The 23330-nt window shown below is 43.1% G+C and overlaps 2 protein-coding genes across 10 annotated transcripts in view; one reads left to right on the forward strand and one right to left on the reverse strand.

Moving 5' to 3' along the window:
• LOC143989756 (gastrula zinc finger protein XlCGF66.1-like) overlaps positions 1-12221 on the forward strand; it is a 99215-nt gene extending 86994 nt beyond the window's left edge. The window contains exon 6 of the mRNA XM_077490028.1: positions 11176-12221. Within this exon, the coding sequence (XP_077346154.1) occupies positions 11176-11774 (599 nt within the window). The 3' untranslated portion in view covers positions 11775-12221. The remainder of the gene's footprint in view (positions 1-11175) is intronic.
• The window catches only part of LOC143989623 (uncharacterized), a 261462-nt gene that overhangs the window by 30776 nt on the left and 207356 nt on the right, over positions 1-23330 (reverse strand). Inside the window, exons 2-3 of one of the 9 annotated variants that reach the window (XM_077489854.1) lie at positions 21935-22076; positions 19244-21047 (exon numbers count right to left, since the gene is read on the reverse strand). The exons of 6 other annotated variants lie outside the window; for them this stretch is intronic. In XM_077489854.1, the coding sequence (XP_077345980.1) occupies positions 20140-21047; positions 21935-22064 (1038 nt within the window). In that variant the 5' untranslated portion in view covers positions 22065-22076 and the 3' untranslated portion in view covers positions 19244-20139. Of the gene's footprint in view, positions 1-19243; positions 21051-21934; positions 22077-23330 lie in introns of those variants that run through there. 2 more of the 9 variants (XM_077489853.1, XM_077489855.1) reach the window with 2 other exon arrangements.

The following is a 23330-nucleotide window of genomic DNA, read 5'->3' on the forward strand; positions in this document are numbered from 1 at the left end:
GTCGTGTTCTCGAAAGGTAGGTTCTGATGTTTACGAGCCTCTCGCAGGATCCGGTCCCGGTCCCGAAAATTGAGAAAGCGTACAAGGAATGGTCTAGGGGGGGCCCCGGGAGGACCCCGACTGGTCGGGACCCTGTGGGCCCTCTCCACCACATACGTCGGGGGCACATCCGTCAACTGTAGCAAGGATTTGAAGAAATCTTCAGCAAACTCAGCCGGACGGTCTCCCTCCGCTCCCTCCGGTAGGCCCAGTACCCGGACGTTGTTTCTCCGCAAGCGATTTTCGGCGTCATCGGACTTGGCCACCAGATTCTGGACCATTCTCTGCAGTGCTTGAATGGCCTCATCATGACGGTGAGTAGTGTCTTCCGTCGCCGAAATGCGCGTTTCAGTTTCTGAGAGCCTGCTCCGGAACTTGTCAAAATCAGCTCTAATAAGGTTGCATTCTTCCGCTAGGTGATCTATGCGTACCAACAAGGAAGTCCTGCTCTGTTCAATTGCCGCAAGAATAACTGTGGTATCATTAGCTGGCGGCACCGTGGGAGCAGATGAATTAGCCTCCTGTGGAGCCGCCTGCTCCATATCCGCCATTAAAGCCTTGAACTGATTCAAAATGTCACTGGGATTCTGAACAGGCTGAAGCTGTGCTTTCTTGGCCGCAGACTTTCCCTTGGAGGGCATGGGGAGGAGGCAACAGGCCAGCCGGCCCGAGGTGAGCTTGTGTGCAGTAGAGAGGGTGCGCCCCTTTAAGGATACTCAAAACACAGGGATACAGGCAAGGATGATTGGTACAACTAGCAACACAGTTCTGGTGACTCTCAGGAACTTCTCACTGCCAGCAATAGGATGATATATCACGCAAAGAGACGTGCCATGCACTAGGGAGTGGAAGAGTAGCCCTTTAAAAGTCACAGTTCATGTGCCCAGCAAGAAGAGCAACCAGGAAGGACACTAGGGCAGCCACCCACTCTCCCACACCTCTCCTGTGCAGGCACCTGTATCCCCAACACAGCACTCACCGCCCCAGCAGAGATAGGAAAGGGTCTCCTGACAGCCAGTAGTCCTCCCACCGGTGGATACACCGCTGCGCGGCCGTGGGCGGCAGAAAGTGTCCCCTTAACAGTAGCTGGCAGTAGGGCCCGATGGTCTGGTTCCGGACCGCGTCTCCGCCGGTCCTCTCACCCGCGGAGCCGAACGTCCGCTCTGGATACTCCGCTGCGGCCGATCCGGATGCTCCACAGGCCGCAAGATGGCGGCCGGATCCCGCGAGGCGACTAGGCCGCAATCCACGGAGCCGCCAAAAACACCGATCGCGGCCCCAAAATGATGCTCCGCCACTCCACAGGGCGTCCGGAATGCAGGGGATATCGTGCGGTCCCCCCCAAAGTCGAGCAGGCATAGGATGGGAAAGGATTGCTTCAGGATGGCAGGAGCTCCAGCACAACACGTCCTGCTCGATCTACATCCGGCCACGCCCCTCAATGTTTAAGCAAATTAATATGCAATCTGGGGAAACTAAGACACAACCAGAATCAGAACTCCTAAATTAAACCCTGAATCAAACAAAAGAGAAAAACGCTTAACAAAACCAAACATGAAAGTGTAATGCCCCATACACACGGTCGGCCATTCCAACAACAAAATCCGTCAAATTTAAAGGATCGGATTTTGTTGGAAAATTTTACATCCTGCTCTCAAAATTTGTGCGTCGGATAATCAGATGGAAAAAGTCCGATAGAGCCCACACACAATCGGAATTTCCAACAACACAGTCCGATCCCACATTTTCCGTTGGAAAATCTGACCGTGTGTAATATCAATGACTTATGGTCTAATACTGTTAAAGTGGTTGTAAACTCTTACAAACCACTTTGATCTACAGGTAAGCCTAGATTAAGGCTTACCTGTAGGTCTAAGAAATATATGCTAAACCTATATGGTTTAGGAGATATTTACAAAAAGACAGGCACCGGTGTCTATGGCGCATGCACTGTAGACAGCAGTGTGCAGGTGCACTAAGCACACCAGAGATCACTGCGATATGCTGCTCGGGTCGGCTCCTGTGCGCATGCGCGGAAGTGACGTCATTGCGGCTCCGGCGAATCACCGCACCGGAGCAGCAAGACCCGGAAGTCACTCTGGGATACACGGCAGCGGCTAAGATGAAGGAGGAGGACTGCTTCGGGGGCTTCGTTCTCAGGTAACTTATTCATAATGAGCTAGTATGCTATGCATACTAGCTCATTATGCCTTTGCCTTGCAGGTTGCATTTAAAAAAAATAGCCTTTACTTCCTCTTTAAATGCATGTCTGCTCTCTCACAACAATCTCATGAGCCATTACAACTAGAGGGCGCTATCAAGAAATTGAATGTTGCTTATGAGAGTTATCAAAGACTATGTTAAATATACTGATCTCCTTAAAGCGGTACAACACTCAAGGGTCATTGGAAGAATTAAAGGGATTTGAGGAGCTCAATCTTGAAAGACATAATTTAGTGGTGCATACAAAGGCAGAATTGAGAATAACATAGCTTCAAAAATCCAGATCTTACCGCTCTGCATCTACTAGACACTCCACAAGATCTTCCTGATACCTACAATCAAGCTCAGTCAACAGCTCAAAAGACTGTCCAGATGCTGAAGCTTCTAAAATTCAGTCAGCTGTTGCCCAATAGAAAGCAGAAATCAAAGCTCAAGCTGCACGCCAGAAAGCAGAGATGGAAGCTCAAGCTGCACGCCAGAAAGCAGAGATGAAAGCTCAAGCTGCACGCCAGAAAGCAGAGATGAAAGCTCAAGCTGCGCGCCAGAAAGCAGAGATGGAAGCTCAAGCTGCGTGCCAGAAAGCAGAGATGGAAGCTCAAGCTGCGCGCCAGAAAGCAGAGATGGAAGCTCAAGCTGTGCGCCAGAAAGCAGAGATGGAAGCTCAAGCTGCGCGCCAGAAAGCAGAGATGGAAGCTCAAGCTACGCGCCAGAAAGCAGAGATGGAAGCTCAAGCTGCGCGCCAGAAAGTAGAGATGGAAGCTCAAGCTGCGCGCCAGAAAGCAGAGATGGAAGCTCAAGCTGCGCGCCAGAAAGCAGAGATGGAAGCTCAAGCTGCGCGCCAGAAAGCAGAGATGGAAGCTCAAGCTGCGCGCCAGAAAGCAGAGATGGTAGCTCAAGCTGCGCACCAGAAAGCAGAGATGGAAACTCAAGCTGCGCCGCCAGAAAGCAGAGATGGAAGCTCAAGCTGCGCGCCAGAAAGCAGAGATGGAAGCTCAAGCTGCGCCGCCAGAAAGCAGAGATGGAAGCTCAAGCTGCGCCGCCAGAAAGCAGAGATGGAAGCTCAAGCTGCACTTCAGAAAGCAGAGATGGAAGTTTTGGAAAAACAATGTGAGCATGCCACAGCCATGGCAAGGTTAAAGGTCTTAGAACAAGCTGCTAGCTAAAGCAAAAGAGACAACAGTTGCAGACACTCATTTGTATCTTATGCCTCAGATTCTTCACATACTTCTCCAGAACATCAACTCCCTCTCACAGCAGCCAACGCACTCAATTGAGGGCTCTGCATCTGCTGTACCTCAAGATGATTTGCCTTTATATCTTCCAGCAAGCAGCAGACACTAGTATGCATATAATAGACTGTCCACCTTACTCTGGCACTAACAAAGTACCTCCTAGCAAGTGCACTACTCCACAGCTGCAAACCAACATATCAATGAACTTTAAGCCAGTTCCAGCATTGAATGCCTTAGCACCAACATATGTTCCCAAGTCAATCAACATCACTGCACCAGCCATCACAACTAACTCTGTTCCACCTGCAGTCATGCATCTAAAGTCTGAGAACACAAACATGTCGCAGTTGGCTAAATACATGCTCCTCATAGAGACCTCACAAAGACAGGCCTCACCACGTTTGATGACAAGCCTGAAAATGAGAGGTTGAAAATCCACCTTTAAGGCCACAATGAGTGACATAGACATCAATGTCACAGAGGAATTAGATCTGCTCATCAGATGGCTAGGTCCCCAGTCTGCTGATTGTATCAAGAGGCTCAAAGCAGTTCATATTGATAACCCTGCTGCAGGCCTTTATTCTGCTTGGGACAGACTTGAACATACCTTTGGCAGTCCAGGGGCCATTGAAGAGGCTTATTCAAAAGCTTGCAAAGCTTCTCAAAGATCTCTTCTAGAGACAATTTAAAGTTTAAATAACTCAGTGATGTATTAAAACTTCAACTTCCTAAAGTTGACATCAACTTACCTGGTCTCAGTTACCCTGACACCCCTTGTGGCATCAACCCTATTATTCTCGAACTACCATATGGCATTCAGGAAACATGGGCAGTGTTTGAATCAAAGTATAAGAAAAAACATCAAGTTGCCTTTCCTCCATTTTGCTACTTCTGTGAGTTCATGAAAAGAAATACAGACACTAAGAATGATCCCTTTGGTGACCATAACCCTCTCAGTTCACCCTCTCCAAAACCTATGAACACACAGAGACCATAGAGCTCCATTGTCAGTGAAAAGCACTAATGTTCTACCTGGGCTTGCTACAGTTCTTGAAAAGACAGATCAAAACAAGACAATTGAGAACCCAAATTGCCAATGTCAAAAACATAACAAACCACATCCACTTAGGAAATGTATCAGCTTCAGAAAGAAAGATAGTGGACCCTAGGACGGACTGCTGCTGATTTTACCCAGGGAGGGTAAGGAAGCAGGTCTACTGGATCATTAACACAGATCCCAGTTGAAGCTAGAGCATAGATTCCCTAGGCGCAGCGTCTAAGAGCCAGCAGGTGTTCACCAGAGCTTCTAGTAGGGAGGTTGGACTGCGCTGCAGTCTGGCTCCAGGTCGTGGCCCCTAGGGTATTAGCTCATGGTAGACTACAGGAGAATGAAGCAGTAGGCTGGAACAACAAGGACAGTAAAGAAATAAAGCAGAGGTCAGGGCAACTAGCAGACAGGAACAACAGAGTACACACCAAAGGTTCAGGGTCACAGGCAAACAGGTATAGTCAAGGATATGCCAAAAGGTCAGGGTTACGAGCAGACAGGAATAGTCGAGAACATGCCAAGGTCGGTAACAGAGACAAATGAAGAGCACACAACAAGCAGGAAACGGGAAGCCAAACACACAATGAATACACAATGGTTGATCAGCACCGCTGATTAGCAGTGCACAGGTTAATATAGGGTTCCCTGATAGGGCCTGGGGTGGAGCCATGATTATAGGAGAGGTTATAAAAACAACCAGGTGGCAGTGGCTGGCCTCTCAGTCTGAACACATGAAAGGTAAGCGGTTACGAGCAGACAGGAATAGTCGAGAACATGCCAAGGTCGGTAACAGAGACAAATGAAGAGCACACGGCAAGCAGGAAACGGGAAGCCAAACACACAATGAATACACAATGGTTGATCAGCACCACTGATTAGCAGTGCACAGGTTAATATAGGGTTCCCTGATAGGGCCTGGGGTGGAGCCATGATTATAGGAGAGGTTATAAAAACAACCAGGTGGCAGTGGCTGGCCTCTCAGTCTGAACACATGATGAAAGGTAAGCGGACAGAGAAGGATTACTGCATAACCATGACAGTCAGCCTGAAGAGGCCATAAGACTGTTTACTAATCTGGATGATCAGAGCAACAGATCTCTTGCAAGAGCTGTTGAAGATAACAGGAGATGCTCTACCTTATACCCTAAGCACTTGTGCCAGCACTACAGATGTCTTAGGTAGGAGAGCCAGTGGTTTTGTAGTTGCTCCTCGGAATGACAATGTGGAAATATCATTGCCCACTATCACTGCAACTAGATTCCAAGCAACAAAGAGGAGATCCCTACTCCTGAAGCTGCCTTTCACCATTCTCACTTGAAGAACATAGCTGACCAAATGGCAGCCCTCAATGAAAGTGCTGATATCCTGCTGTTACTCAACCGAGACATCTTAAGGGTGCGTAAGGTTTGTCAGCATATCAACTTCCACATGATGCACCATATGCTCAGTGTTTGGCTCTAGGCTGGGTCATAATAGGCAATGTCTGTCAAGACAAAGGCAGAAGGTCTTACTCCGTCTCTTCCTTTAAAACACACATACTGTCAAACGGACAGAGTACTTGTTCTGCACAATGACCACATCAATATAATGTGAAAGAAAGACTGTTTAAAAAATGTGTACAATGGCACATCATACAAGACTATAAGCTCTTAATTTCTGGGATGAGAACATTGGCAACACAGTGTTCAAAATAACCACTAAAGACAATGAGTTGGCAGCTACCATGGAAGACAAAGAATTCTTGAAAACCATGAGTAAAGAGTTCTACCAAGAGAATTCCAACAGTTGGGTAGCACCTCTACCATTTCACACCCCAAAAAAGAGACTACCAAACAGAGAACATGCAGAATCATGGTTTGTTTCTTTAAAGTGCCGTTTGAACCAGAAGCCTGAGAAGAAAAAAGCACTTTGTGGACTTTATGTAGAAGGTGTTTCAGAGAGATCATTCTGAGCCTGCACCTCCTCTTGAGGAAGGAGAAGACTGTTGGTACCTACCATGCTTTGGTGTCTATCATCCTTGTAAGCCTGATCAGATTAGGGTGGTTTTCGACTCCAGTGCTCGTCATAAAGGTGTCTCCCTCAATGACAATCTTCTGACTGGGCCTAATATGAACAACAATCTTATAAGGGTTTTACTTTGCTTCAGACAAAAGCCAATTGCTGTTATGGCTGACATTCAGCAAACGTTCCACTGTTTCATCTTCCGTGAAACCTGCAGAAACTTCCTCAGGTTTTCGAAGCTACTGCAATAATTATGTAATTGATGAAGTCATAGACTACAGGATGAAGGTACATGTTTTCGGTAACAGTCCTTCTCCTGCAGTAGCAATTTATGGAGTGAGGAAAATGGCCCGAGGGTGAGAGAGAATTTGGATCTGATGGATGACAGTTCATCAAAAGTAATTTCTATGTAGACGATGGACTTAAATCTCTGCCTACGGAAGAGGCTATTGACCTTCTCACTAGAACCCAGAATATGCTTGCCATTGCAAACATTAGACTTCACAAAATCATCTCCAACAGCGACAAGGTCATGAGAGTCTTTCCTGCTCATGACATTGCTATCAGTGTCAAGAAATTCCAAATAGGCTATGACCTTTCAATTACACAAAGCAGTCATGGATTGCTTTGGAATGTTAATCAAGACACATTCACATTTCAAGCATCAGTCTGTGACAAGCCCTTCACAAAGCGAGGAGTTTTGTCTACAGTGAACAGCATTTATGATCCGTTGGATTTCATAGCACCTCTCACCATTCAGACTAAGATACTGCTGAGACCACTTACTTCTGAAAGCTCAGGCTGGGATTTCCCCTTACCCAAGGAGAAACAACAAAGGTGGGAATCCTGGAAATGGTCTCTAAAAGCATTAGAACAACTCCAGATACAATGCTCTTACACCTTAGCATCGTTAAAGCATGCCACCGGAAAGGGAAACCATTGTCTTCTCTGATGCATCCAACAAAGCCATTGCTGCCATGGCCTATCTTCGAGCTACGAATCCCAATGGTGAAGTAGGTGTAGGATTTAACATGGGCAAGACCAAGCTCACAACAAATCTGCACAGACTATTCCAAGGCTTGAACTTTGTGCAGCTGTGTTAGCTGTGGAAATTGCTAAGTTTGAAATAAATGTTGAAATAGACCCTTTTTGACATTTATACAGACAACAAAATAGTGCTAGGGTATATACACAATCAAATATGACAGTTCTATGTGTATGTTAGTAACGGAGTGGAACGCATTAGGAAGTTCTCTATGCCTGAACAATGGAACTATGTTCCCACTAACCTCAACCCTGCTAATTGCGACAGTCATGCAGTACCCACCACTGCATTTATGGACACATCATGGCTATCTCCACCAGTACTCTTGAATGATAAACTTATATTAATTTCTACAAATTCTACCCTTTGAACTGGTTTATCCAAAATCTGATAAGGAAATCAGAGCTGTTACTGTAAAACTACTCAACACCTGTGAAAGCAAGGTAAGGCCGAGTCCTCCCTGTCTTGAACACTTCTCTAAGTGGTTCTTTGTTGTATGAGCCATTGCACATCTTATTCACATTGCTCATCAATTTGCAAACTGCTCTAGCACTGAAAAGGAGTGTCACAAACGGGACATCCTGTAAAGGCCCCTCCCCAATTGAGGAAGTCGGTCAAACAGAAAGTGTTATCATCCAATGTGTCCAACATAAAGTGTACTCACAAGAGATTGTTAACATATCAAAGGAACTCAACCTCTAAGGATAGCCCTCTGTACAAAATAAATCCAATAATTGATCACAAGTTATTTCACGTTGGTGGTCACATTGGAAGATCTAATTCGTTCAGTGGAGAAAAAAAATCCCCTCATTATTCCAGGACATCATCACATTATTGCTTTGTTAGTTAGACAGTCCACATCAAAGTGATAGAATCAATGGTCTCTTCCTGTTTCATTAATGCCTTCATAAGATGTGTTTCTGTGCGAAGACCTGTAAAGTTACTTAGATCTGACTGTGGGGCTAATTTTACAGGAGCAGTAAAGATAGTGAACTTCTTGAATGACAACAAGTGTAAATGGGAATTCAACCCACCTCATTCCTCTCACATGGGAGACTCTTGGGAACGCATGATTGGAGTTGTAAGAAAAATCTGGGACTCTATGCTACTGGACCAGAAAACTTCCCAGCTTGCCCATGAAATCTTAGTCACTCTTCTTTTCTGCAATAACCAATGCAAGGCCACTGGTCCTTGTGTCCTCAGATCCAGTGTCTCCAGTATTGCTCACTCCAGCCACTCTTTTATTACCCAAAATATTAGGATAGCCACTATTCCCACATAGGAAGTTGATTACTCTAACGTTTACAAGCATCAATGGAAACAGGTTCAACCTTTTTGCTATTGTGTTTTGGAAACGCTGGAATATGGAGTACCATTCTAAACTTCAAAGTCGCAGTAAAGGGCAAACTAGCAAACCCAACCTACAAGTGGGAGACATAGTTCTCTTGAGAGAGAAATTCTGAATGAATGAATGAATGAATGAATAACTTGTATAGAGCTACATATGTAAACTAAATCGCCTCAAGTCGCTTTTGCTGCCAGTGTCCGTCTGGGTCTTCAGAAGAGATGGATCTTGAGCTTCTTCCTGATGGTTGTCTTCCATCACAACTATTGGCCTATGGGTCTTATTACAAAGACTATGCTAAGTAACGATGGGAAAGTAGAAAGTAACCAATTCAGCCCCGGAGGAATTTACTCCCCCCCCCATGACTGGGCCATTTTTTTTTCGATTGGGCACTGCATCAATTTGATAACGATAATTAAGGGTGCTCTGTGAAAAACATTTTCTAAACCACCAATTAGTCAAATATTTTCTAAACCACTAAATAACAATGGCTGTGAAAAAAATACTTCAAACAGTATAGTAATCACCAGGGTAAAAATATGCACATATATAATGACAATAATTGCACTGGAGAAATAGTGAACATCAGTGAACCACCAAACATAATAATAATAATTGACAATGTAAAGTCCCAATGATTATTATTTGTTTGGTGGTTCACTGATGTTCTCTATTTCTCCAGTGTAATTATTGTCATTATATATGTGCATATTTTTACCCTGGTGATTACTATACTGTTTGAACTATTTTTTTTCACAGCCACTGTTATTTAGTGGTTTAGAAAATATTTGACTAATTGGTGGTTTAGAAAATGTTTTTTACAGAGCACCCTAAATTATCGTTATCACTCCATAGGTGTTTTTTTTTCACTTTTATAGGGAGCTGCTCACTTTGTATATTTTATTTTGTTTTTTGTTCACATGGCGCAGAATTTGAGCAGTTGAATTTCAACAGTTTTGTTCACTGCATCAATTTAACTGACAATTGTGCTGTCATGTGATGTTGAGCTCAAACATAATTGATGTTCTTTTTACCCACAAATAGAGCTTTCTTTTGGTGGTATTTGATCACCTCTGCGGTTTTTAATTTTTGCGCTATAAACAAAGAGTGACAATTTTGAAAAAAAAAACACAATATTTGTTACTTTTTGCTATAATAAATATCCCAATTTAAAAAAAATAATATTTTTGTCCCTCAGTTTAGGCCGATATTTATTCTTTTTTATATTTTTGGTAAAAAAAAACGCAATAAGCGTATATTGGTTTGCACAAAAGTTATAGCGCCTACAAAATGGGTTATTGATTTATGACATTTTTATTCTTTTTTTTTTTACTAGTAATGGTGATGATCTGCGATTTTTTTTTTTTTTAATTGTGACTGCAACATTGTGGTGAACAGATCGAACACTTTTGACACCTTTTTTGAAACCATTGACATTCATACATCGATCAGTGCTATAAATAGCCACTGATTACTGTGTAAATAACACTAGGGGCGATCAAGGATTTAAATGTGTTTCCTGACTGTTTGTTCTAACTGTGGGGGGGGTGGGACTGACTAGGGGAGGAGAGGATCAGTGTTCCTATATACTAGGAACACATGATCTGTCTCCTCTCCCCAGACAGGATGTGGAACGTGTGTTTATACACACAGATCCAGGTTCCTGCTCTGTCACGAGCGATCCCATGTGCCTGGCGGAAATCGTGGTCACTGGGCACATGCATCAATTCCTTGGTGACATGGCAGGCACGTGTGCCCCTATGCGGGAAACCAAGGACATCATATGATGCCCACCCAGGATGAGAGAGCCACCTTGCGGACGTCATATGATGATACGTGGGATGGGAAGTGGTTAAACTTCACAAGATCTTCAAGGTGTCATCTGGATCGAGTCACTGTCAGCTGAATAAACAAAGATTGCTTTACCGATATCTCAACACAACTGTAATTTACAGAGATAACACTTTCAATGCTTAGATTGGAGAGACAGAATAGGGGGGAATTGTAAGATCCTCAGAGACAAAGCTGCCTGATGTGGGCGGAGTCCTGGTTTAGGGGAACCAATCAGTTCATGTCTAGTAATAATCTTGTATTTCTATTTTAGTGGATGGATGGGAGACGAGGAAAACCTCAGAGGATTGTCTCACTTTGTCTCCAGACTGTAAAGTAGATGAGGACATCACACAGTATAGTCCAGGAGAAAACCCGACTACCTCAAATGTCCATCCGGCACCACACAGAGTAGATGGACCATCGTATTCCTCTTATCCTGAGGAACCTCAGACTGTGAGGGATGGTGCCATCCTTCCAACAGAGAAGAGCTTTTCCTGTACTGAGTGTGGGAAGTGCTTCCGTTTTAAATGTCATCTTAATGGGCATAAAAGAGCTCACACAGGTGAAAAGCCGTATTCCTGTCCTCACTGCGAGAAATGTTTTTCACAGAAGTCCAATCTTTACACACATCAGAGATCTCACACGGGGGAGAAGCCATACTCCTGTCCTGAGTGTGGGAAATGTTTTTCACAGACGTCCAATCTTTACACACATCGGAGATCTCACACAGGAGAGAAGCCGTATTCCTGTCCTGAGTTCAGGAAATGTTTTTCAGTGAAGTCCAGTCTTTACACACATCAGAGATCTCACACGGGGGAGAAGCCGTATTCCTGTCCTGAGTGCGGGAAATGTTTTTCACAGATTTCCAATCTTTACACACATCAGAGATCTCACACAGGGGAGAAGCCATATTCCTGTCCTGAGTGTGGGAAATGTTTTACACAGAAGTCCAGTTTTTCCACACATCAGAGATCTCACACAGGGAGAGAAGCCATATTCCTGCCCTGAGTGAGGGAAATGTTCCTCACTGAAGTCCTGTCTTCCTGTACTTCAGGGATCCCACACAACCCTCGAGGTGTATTAGTGCCTTGAGTGCGGGAAATGTCTTCTATATGAATGTTGCTGGACATCACAGCTCTCATGTGGGGAAGAAGCACACCCTGATATACACCTCAGATATACTCCATGGCTGGACATTTTTTTAAAAACGACTCATCCAAGGGACTGAATCGGGGTCCCATATACTTGTCTCTTATGACAATCTCCTTGTCCTGATAAAATAAAAGATAATTTTAACCAAAACCGTATATAAATCTGAGGTGCTTTTAGGAATGTCGGGGTATTTTTTAACTTGGGTGCTCAGTACAAGCGCATGCTGAGCAGACAAATCACGCTCCGGTGTCCGCTCTGTTAAAGGAAAAGTTCACCTTTTATAAAAAATACTAAATTCACATTTTCTGCAGGTAAAATTTTTTTAATTTACAATATTTTTTTTTTAGGAGCCTGGAAAGCATTGCAGCCATGATGTGGTTATGGCTGGTGCTATGCAGGACTCCTGCAGACTGTCCGTGTAATCTGTCTGCCTGTACATTATACGGGAAGGCAGTTACAGTGACAGGAAGAACCAATCATCTACCAGAGAGCTCACAAGCCGACATCAGCAAAGGACAGAACTCTGTGAATGAATGGCACGGCCGCGCTCTTTTCATCAAGTGACAGCCGGTACAGGGAACTTCTCCCCGCACTGCTGTCACACAGAGGACTCAGATCACTGAGCCGCTGCAGGAACAGGAACATGTAACATCTTCCTGAAGGTGAACGTTTCCTTTAACTCTTTCACTGCCAGAGCCGTTTTTGTTCTTTTTTGCCCACATATGAAAAATAATTTTAGGCCTGAAGATTATATAAAACCCCCAAAACATTATATATTGTTTGAAAGCAGACACCCTGGAGAATAAAATGGCAGAAGTACCATATTTTTATGTCACATGATATTACTGAAAAAGTCTAGGAAGCACAATTGTTTTTGTAAAAAACACACTTACCTTAATCTTAGGGCAGAAAAATACAATAAATTAACCATTTTATTTTACAATATAAAAGCCGAGGGTTGCATTGAGTAAATAGATACCCAACATGTCAAACTTTGTCTGTGCACCTGTGAATTGGTGACTAACTTCATTTTATGTGCTTGGGTGTAACTGTAATTTTGTACATGTAAAAAAAAGTATTTTTTTTTACTTAACTTTTTGTCATGCACATGTCTATTATCCCGCTAATCTTTATGACTCATTTATCACCATCTCCTTGCTATGTCCCCCAAGTGTTGTGTAAGTGGCACAGATGATGATTTACAATGTTACAAAACTATGAGATTGCTATGTATTTGTATTCTGTATGTTTTTTAGTTAGGCTGATTTTCTTTGCTGCCAAGGCATAAAAGGTCCTGAAGAAGCTTATTGAGGCGAAACATGCTGACTTTTCGGACAATTCAGCAAAGATAAATGAGTATATATACAATATATGTGTGTGTATGTGTATATATATATATAAAATTATATGTAGCCTAATGTTTGATGAATTTGTTCCCATGTGGTTTTAACACATCATTTTAATATTTGTAAGAAAGATTTATATTTTTTGTAATTTTTGTGTTCTGCCTTTTTTGTACAAATAAAATCCGACATACAAGGTTCTTTTTGAAATGATAAATATTATGGATGTGGTACATTTTATAGTAGCCAAATCTTCCTCTTTTTTTTTATTTATAAAAAAAACTGTTGAATGATTATGACTGACATTCACCCGGCTGTGATGAATATTGGATGTATTTTATTTCATACACTGATTTCCTTGGCTCCATCTAGTGGCCATAATGTGGTATTGTGCTATTTTTATTGAGGTATTTCAGGAAAAAAATACCCCATTATGGTCTCTAGATGGAGCTGACCATCATAGGAAATCACTTTGTTATATTATGGCCGGAATTTGTAATGGCTGGATGAGTGATTGTCACATTCATCCCATGAATTTTCTATAAGTAGACCCCATTAGTTTCCTTCATCAGACATGTCTTCATACTAATACCTGAGATCATATTCATACACTGGGGAGTACAGAACACACTGAAGGGTATAAGTTATTCAAAGCAACAATATTAACCACCTCTATACAGTGCATTTACACCCCCTTCCGGACCAGACCAATTTTCAGCTTTCAGCTCTCTCACAGTTTGAATGACAATTACTCAGTCATCCAACACTGTACCCATATGAAACTTGCATCCTTTTTTTCCACACAAGTAGAGCTTTCTTTTAGTGGTATTTAATCACTAGTGGGGTTTTTAATTTTTTGTGCTATAAATAAAAAAAAAAACGTAAATTTTGTGAAAAAAATACCCTTTTCTTTGTTTCCGTCATAAAATGTTGCTAATTAGTAATTTTTCTTCATAAATTTTGGCCAAAATTTATACTGCTACATATCTTTGGTAAAAAATAACCCACATTAGTATATATTATTTGGTCTTTGTGAAAGTTATAGAGTCTACAAACTATGGTGCCAATCACTGAAAATTGATCACTTCTGATGAGGCCTTCAGTACATCAGGTGAATCTCATTTCTTGAGACACTAACAAGTCAGGAAAGTACAAATACCCCCCAAATGACCCCTTTTTACAAAGTAGACATTCCAAGGTATCAAGTAAGTAGCATGGTGAGTTTTTTTAAGTTGTAATTTTTTCCCCACAATTCTTTGCAAAAGGAAGATTTTTTATTTTATTTATTTTTATTTTTTTACAAAATTGTCATATTATCCGGTTATTTCTCACACACCGCATATGTATACAACAAATTACACCCCAAAATACATTCTGATACTCTTCCTGAGTACGGCGATACCACATGTGTGAGACTTTTACACAGCCTGGCCACATACAAAGGCCCAACATTGAAGTAGCACCTTCAGACGTTCTACGAGCAAAAATGACATCTCATTTCACAACCACCTATTACACTTTTGAAGGCCCTGGAGCACCAGGACAATGGAATTGCCCATAAAATGACCCCATTTTGGAACGCAAACACCCCAACGTATAATCTGTGAGGCATAATGAGTGTTTTGAACGGTCATTTTTTACAGAAGTTATTGGAATATGTGGAAAAAAATTAAAACGCATTTTTTTTACACAAAGTTGTCAATTTATAAGATATTTCTAACACACAGCATGTATATAGCAAAAATTACACCCCAAAACACATTCTGCTTCTCCTCCCAAGTATGGCGATACCACATGTGTAGGACTTTTACACAGCCTGGCCACATAGAGAGGCCGAACATTGAAGTAGTACCTTCAGGCATTCTAGGAGCATAAACAACATATCTCATTTTGTTCCTACCTATCACACTTTTGAAGGTCCTGGAGCATCAGAACAATGGAATTACCCACAAAATGACCCCATTTTGGAAAGCAAACACCCCAACGTATATTCTATGAGGCATGGGCTGCAAATAGGTACTCGGGTACGCTGATAGGCTGGTGACAGATACTTGAGTACTCTGATGGCCTGGTGACAGGTACTCTGGTACTCTGATGGCCTGGTGACAGGTTCTCTGATGGCCTGGTGACTGGTATTTGGGTACTCTAAAGGGCGGTGATAGGCACTCAGATGAACTGTGACAAGTATTCAGGTACTCAGATGGACTGGGACAAGTACACGGGTACTCAGATGGACTGGGACAGGTACTCGGGTACTTTGATGGGCTGTGCCAGGTACTCGGATGGACTGTGACAGGTACTCGGGTACTCAGATGAACTGTGACAGGTACTCAGGTGAACTGTGACAGGTATTCAGATACTCAGATGGACTGGGACAGGTACTCAGGGTGATGAAAACCCCAGTAATCTCTGCCACATTGGCGGTAACCAAAGGTCCCTTAGAGCTATACAACTCCAAAAAATGTGCAGGTGGGTCCCCCTCCCGGGGTAACCTCTGAAGCAGTTCTCGGAAACAGCGGGGAAGAATTTGTGTAACTTAGCCAGGGTATAGTACTACCTCGTGTGTAACTTCACATTTTCTGGCAAATTAAACTGATTCATTTTTCTTTGTAAAGGTCAGTTTTTCTGTAGCCCATCTTACAGCAAGAATTAAAAAAATGTATAGAGACCCCTAAATACATACCAGACCCTCTGAGTGTAAGATGGAATTTAAGGAGGGACTCACACAAAAAATGTAGGTGCCCCCAGAAAATACGTATTCCCCCATACCAGATCCATAATCCAAGCATGTAGCCTGGCTGCCCAGGAAAAGGGGAGGGATGAGCATGTGGCTCCACCCCCTTCTTCTGAACCATACCAGGCCATATGCCCTCAACATGGGGGGCCTTCCCTGGGGGGACTCCTTATAGTAAAGCACCTTGTCCCATGTTGATAAGGACAAGAGCCTCATCCTCACAACTCTGGCCTAGTGGCTGTGGGGGTCTGGGGGGCTTATCAGAATCTGGAAGTGCCCAGTCCCCCCATATGAATGCATTTGGTGTACATTCATTAAAAAAAGCAATAAAGACACCCAATGTCCTTTTTTTTTTTTAAATAGTCTCTTATTATAAATCCATTGTCAATCATGATGCCAACCCTCCATTTACTCCCCAATAACCCCCATGACCTACCACACAGGAGCGATCTCTGATGGTAACATTTGCTGACTGATAGTGTCCTGAGGTGTCACCTGCTATATAAAGGAAGGGGCGGGGATAGTGGTGACATCATTGCCCAAATATGGTCATATTCAGACAATGATGTCATGATCTAGACCCCACCTATTTTCCTACATGGCCATATAAGGGTATGATCAGGGTGAAGTCGGCGGTTGCTAAGGACACAGCTTTTGCAGGCAGCCATTGCTTCCCTAGAAACCAGTGATAGCCAGAAGCTGGCAAATTTGTCCGCACCAAATACTGTAAACATTCGATGTTCAGAAGAATGGGGGAGGAGCCAGAGTTCATCCAATCTTCTGTTCAGACACGGAGCTCCTCCCTAATGCAGAATATTGTCAGTGTGTGGAAGTGATTGTATCTGGCAGACAGGGATCTGTATGTGTGTGTGTATCACTGCCCAGCACATCCATTGAATAGAAAAAAAGTCTCATCATTGGTGTCCGTGAGATAAAAGCCAATCCTTGGCTTCAGTAAAATATAATATACCCCGTCATTGGTTTCAGTGAGATAAAATAATCTCCATCATTGGTGTCAGTAGGAAAATAAAACCCATTGTTGGTGTCAGTGAGATAAACGAAGTCCCATTTTTGGTGTTAGTGACAATAAAGTATAACTCCAGCCCAGCATTGGTGGTCAGTGGGGGTACTCTTTGTACTAGTGGTGTTCTGGCCAGCCCAGTGGACCCAAGGACTAAGCTCTTCCAAGATTCTGGTAAACCCAGATAGCCTCATTATTACAGTTTGGATGATTCTTCCTGAAGGATATAGCCATCCACCATATCTGTGTGGATTTTACCATAAGGTTTGGCGGTTGGTATTATGACACCTCTGGTTGGAGAGCCCATTCTATAGAGAAGGTTACATTTATACTGTATAGAGTATTTTTGATAATCACCATGGACTTTGTACTGCTAAATGCGTTCCCAACCCGTGTCTTATTGGGATATAAGATCAGAGATTACCAGAAATATTGACTGCTCCATAAAGTGCAGGGAACACGCATAAACAGCATCGCCCTCGGGGGACAGATGTTTCTTCTTAGTAATCCTCCATATTTAGGACTCCAATCATAAATCCATAAAATAAAGGAATATAGTGTAATACTGCAAAATAGAAGCGATAATCGCACCCAGGTGAGTGTAGTGACAATACATAGAAATGAGTGTGCAGTCACCGCTCACCAGCCTTCAGCTCCATTTATATGACCCAAAGTACCATGAGAAATAAACATAAAAGGTGCTCCATAGTGTAGTATTTATTGCAATACTTGGACATACAGCTACAACATCAGGATAAAATCCAAATGCATAAAAACAACTAAAACAAATAAAATGGATGACCGATTACCTCACATCATATGCCGCCACCTGGTACAATGTTGTGGTGGCCTGACATTCACGCTATAGGACCCTACCCTTCGCGATTTGCACTAATGTGCATCTTCTAATGTTCATCTTCTGAAGGTCCACATTGGTGCAAATCGCAAAGGGAAGCGAATGGTGAACCATACGATTCTGTCAGCCACCTGATTAAGAGGACAGATGTTACCCTCCCCCAATCTGTCCCCTTAATGAGCTGGCTGACGGAATCATATGATTATCCGCTCACATTCATCAACAATTGTTTTGTAATCACATCAACTATTTTATACTTTGTATCATTTTAATTCGTTATAATAAAGCTTTGTGGATATTTTATACATGTAGTTGTTGTTTATGCCCTTCAAAATCCCACTAAGAAGTTGGTTTGGTCCAGTGGTCTGTATTCATGGATGTGGGCATACAATCTTCTCCTTTTATCACAATTGTCCTGTACATTTTTTCCAACCTGGGACTTAGACACGGTACTAAAATCCCTATTGCAGCCCCCCTTTGGTCCCACTAAGTCTGGTCCACTCTGGTTTTTAACAATCAAATGAGTCTTTCTTACAGCCATTACAAGAGCCAGGAGGGTGTCAGAGTCCTGTGTCCCTCATCGGGCCTGGCCACTAAAGTCATCTCAACATTTCACATAGACCGGGAGGTGGTGCTACCTTGTTTCACACAGCCCCCGGAACAGACAAACCATCTAGATCTAAGACCACTGGACATGGTCAGCCTAATGTCAATATTAGACGTGTGCACTGACAACAAATGTGTTCGTTTTCATTTCATTCTTTTTTTTTGCTTTTTTTGTAAATTCGCAAATTCGGATTTACAAGTTTCCGAAATTCGAATTTTCAAATTTCAGGATTTCTGAAATTTAAAAATTTGGAAATTCAAAAATTAGAAAATCTTAAAAAAAAGAAAGAAAATCTGTAAAATTTGATATAATAACTATTAAATTATAGGTATTGGAATTTCCTTTCAAATTTGAGTGTTTGTGACTGTAACGAATACAAATTTATCTAAAGTTACGAATGATCCAAAATAACAAATTCCACATCTAAACAAATGCAATGGAAGAAATTAATAATAAATAATAATAATAAAATGCTTTATTATTATTTATTATTATTATATTGTTATGTTCCATTCGTTTAAATGCGGCATTCATTATTTCAGATAATTCGTTATTTCAGAAAAATTCGTATTCGTCACATTCAAAAACAGCCAAATTTGAAAGGAAATAATTCAATAGTTATTTTTTTCGAATTTTACAGATTTTCTTTCTTTTTTGAGATTTTCTAATTTTTGAATTTCTGAATTCTGAGAATTCGGAATTCGAAAATTCTAATCATGACATTCTAAATTATGAAATTCAAAATTCAAATATTCGTATTTCGGAAATCCAAACATGTAAAATTCGGAAATTTGACATTCGGAAGTTAGTAATTTGAAAAATTCAGAAGTTCGGAGATTTCAGAATTAACGGATTTGTCAAAATTCTTTAAAAAAGAATTGGGAAGTAAAGGAATTGCACATGTCTAGTCAATATATCTACAGCGGGCTCAGCAGACACGTAAGTCTGAGAGCCGATTTATCTTCCCTTGCAGACCTAGGAAAGGGGAGGCAGCTTCATCAAGAGTTCTGGCTACCTGGATCACAAAGGTTATTTCCTTGGTTTACACACAACAGGGCCTTGCTCCTCCGCAGTGTATAAGAACTCACTCCACTAGAGGGATGGGAGCCTCATGGGCATCCGTGGCAAAAGTCCTGGTTGAAGACATATGCAGGTCCGCTAGCTGGAGTTCTTGCAAGACTTTTGCTCATCATTTTAAATGAGATGTACTTTATGCTCGTTCTTCTTTATTCGGAACAGTCGGTGTTATCAGCTTCTTTGTGAAGTTAAAGTGTGGTGAATCATGGAATCTGGCAAATTTGTCTTTTCTTTCCCACCCTATATTGGCTAGGGCAGGGGTCTTCAAACTACGGCCCTCCAGTTGTTCAGGAAGTACAATTCCCATCATGCCAGGAATCTTCAAACTACGGCCCTCCAGCTGTTGTGGAATTACACGTCCCATGAGGCATTGTAAAACTCCGACATTCACAGACATGACTGGGCATGATGGAGTATATCTGAGGTGTATATCAGGGTGTGCTTCTTCCCCACGTGAGAGCTGTGATGTCCAGCAACATTCATATAGAAGACATTTCCCACACTCAAGGCACTAACACACCTCGAGGGTTGTGTGGGATCCCTGATGTACAGGAAGACAGGACTTCAGTGAGGAACAATTCCCTCACTCAGGACAGGAATATGGCTTCTCCCCCGTATGAGATCTCTGATGTCTGGAAAGATTGGACTTCTCTGAAAAACATTTCCCGCACTCAGGGCAGGAATGCGTCTTCTTCCCCGTGTGAGATCTCTGATGTCTGTAAAGACTGGACTTCTCTGGAAAACATTTCCCGCACTCAGGACAGGAATATGGCTTCTCTCCCGTGTGAGATTTCTGATGTGTGGAAAGATGGGACTTCACTAAAAAACATTTCCCGCACTCAGGACAGGAATACGGCTTCTCCCCCGTGTGAGATCTCTGATGTGTGGAAAGATGGGACTTCACTGAAAAACATTTCCCGCACTCAGGGCAGGAATACGGCTTCTCCCCCGTGTGAGATCGCTGATGTGTGGAAAGACGGGACTTCACTGAAAAACATTTTCTGCACTCAGGACAGGAATACGGCTTCTCCCCCGTGTGAGATCTCTGATGTCTGTAAAGATTGGACGTTTGTGAAAAACATTTCCCGCACTCAGGACAGGGATATGGCTTCTCCCCTGTGTGAGATATTTTATGCCTATTAAGATGGGATTTAGAACGGAAACATTTCCCACACTCAGGACAGGAATACGGCTTCTCTCCTGTGTGAGATCTTATATGTACATTAAGATGGTATTTAGAAGGCAAACACTTCCCGCACTCAGTACAGGAAAGCCTCTTCTCTGTTGGAAGGACGGCACCGTCCCGCACAGTCTGAGGTTCCTCAGGATAAGAGGAATACGATGGTCCATCTACACTGTGTGGTGCCGGATGGACATTGGAGGTAGCCAGGTTTTCTTCTGGACTATACTGTGTGATGTCCTCATCTTCTACTTTACAGTCTGGAGACAAAGTGAGACAATTCTCTGAGGTTTTCCTTATCTCCCGTCCATCTACTAAAATAGAAACACAAAGATTATTACTAGACATCAGCTGATTGGTTCCTGCTGTGCTCCAATCGGATCATCAGATATAAAATGTCCAGCTGGTAGGAAATGGGTGTAACAAAAGAGAATACATATTATGTGTATATATAGCAGTGGGGGGAGGGGAGAGAGCAGAAGTCAGGACTATGTAATGTACAACATATTGTATAAGATACAACAGATAGGACTATATAGTATCAGAATGGTGTAATGTACAACATAGAGTATATAGTGCAGGGGTCAGGAGTATGTAATGTAGAATATAAAGTATACAGTGCAGGGGTCAGGAGTATGTAATGTAGAATATAAAGTATACAGTGTAAGGGTCAGGACTCATAATATTGGTATTCAGTAATCAGTGGAAGATGAAATGATTACATGAGACAAGTTGCAGTGGTCCCACACCGCTGCCTCCCATCTCCTGAGACTGCACTCAGTGACTTGGGTCTGAGACTATACAGACATATCCCTCCACCCGGCACAGCCAGCAGACAACACAACAAGTAATCCTGGGGGGATTGTTCTGTCAGAGATCTTGTCATACCCGGGTATGGGGCAGAAGACCCAAATCACATACCCCAGGTGCCTAGATCTAGTAACATCTATGGGGAAAATGAACATTTTGCTGCCAGTTGATCCCCAGAATCTCCATAAATCCAGTCTAGATACATAAATTGTGTCGGCAGCACAGAGAAGGAAGATTATCGGAGAGAAATCCAGGAATACAGGACGGGGAACACAGCTCAGGAAAGTGACCAGGGGATTACAGGCTGATATCACCCAGCCCCCGCCCTACTCTGGACCAATCAGTGAGCAGTATGGGTGGAGGAATGTATTTAGTGTTAATGACCCACCTGTGCTGATCTCTGTAGGAGTGTCCTCCTCTATAAATGTCCCCGTTATTCCATCCTCCTCCATAGACTGCTGATCATCCCTCACATACCTCTCTTCTTCTTCTGATTTCACCTTAAATTCTATATCCATTGGATCTCCACTCTAAACCAAGAAAATGAGAGAGAATATCATCTGTAAGATAGAAGATTTATTATTGTGACATCACATAGAAAATCCACACATTGGGGCTGATTTACTAAGATGAATGCGCTGCACCGGTTCATACCTCCATTTGTGCACCAGATAAATGATCAACTGAGCGTATGAAGCAGCGCAACACATAATATGCCGGCACAATTCATAATAGCGCGCGCCGTATCATTAACAGTCCATTCACACAGGGGCAACACGACTTCCAGAGCGACTTTGGGAGGCAACTTGGACACCACTTGAGTGTGAATCACAGCGCGACAGTTGGGGCAACTTACAACACGACTTTAAGTCCCCCCAGGCCAGGCGACTAATTTAAAAAAAAAAAAAAAAACAGCATGGGTTCCCCTCCAAGAGCATACCAGGCACTTCAGGTCTGGCATGGATTTTAAGGGGAACCACAGCGGCAAAAAAAAATGCCGTGGGGGTCCCCCTCAAATTCCATACCAGACCCTTATCCGAGCACGCAACCTGGCAGGCTGCAGGAAAAGAGTGGGGACGAGAGAGCACCCCCCTCCCTCCTGAACCATACCAGGCCACATGCCCTCAACATTGGGAGGGTGCTTTAGGGTCCCCCCCAAAGCACCTTGTCCCCATGTTGATGAGGACAAGGGCCTCACCCCCACAACCCTGGCCAGTGGTTGTGGGGGTCTGCGGGCGGGGGGCTTATCGGAATCCGGAAGCCCCCTTTAACAAGGGGACCCCTGGATCACAGCCTCCCCCCTGTGTGAAATGGAGCGTACCGGAGCAAGAAGAGGATTGGTGGAAGAAACCGAAGGATGAAGAAAGGAAGAAGGAGGAAGAGCAGAAGATAAAAGAAGACTTTAATAAAGGAATTGTCAAAAACTGTCTCTTGTCATTTTTAACACTTTTCTCACTTTTTTGGTGAAATGGTAGGGGCACTTTTGTACCCTGTTACCATTTCACACATGGGGGAGGCCGGGATCTGGGGGTCTCCTTATTAAAGGGGGCTTCCAGATTTCGATAAGCCCCCCATCTGCAGACCCCTGCAACCACCGGCCAGGGTTGTGGGGATGAGGCCCTTGTCGTCTTCAACATGGGGACAAGGTGCTTTGAGGGGTCACAGACCCCCAAAGCATCCTCCCAATGTTGAGGGCATGTGGCCTCGTACGGTTCAGGAGGGGGGCGCTCTCTCATCCCCCCTCTTTTCCTGCAGCCTGCCAGGTTGCGTGCTCAGATAAGGGC

Source organism: Lithobates pipiens, unplaced genomic scaffold (genome assembly GCF_037356315.1).
Source record: "Lithobates pipiens isolate NorthernLeopardFrog02 unplaced genomic scaffold, aLitPip1_a1.2 Scaffold_18, whole genome shotgun sequence".
NCBI lineage: Eukaryota > Metazoa > Chordata > Amphibia > Anura > Ranidae > Lithobates > Lithobates pipiens.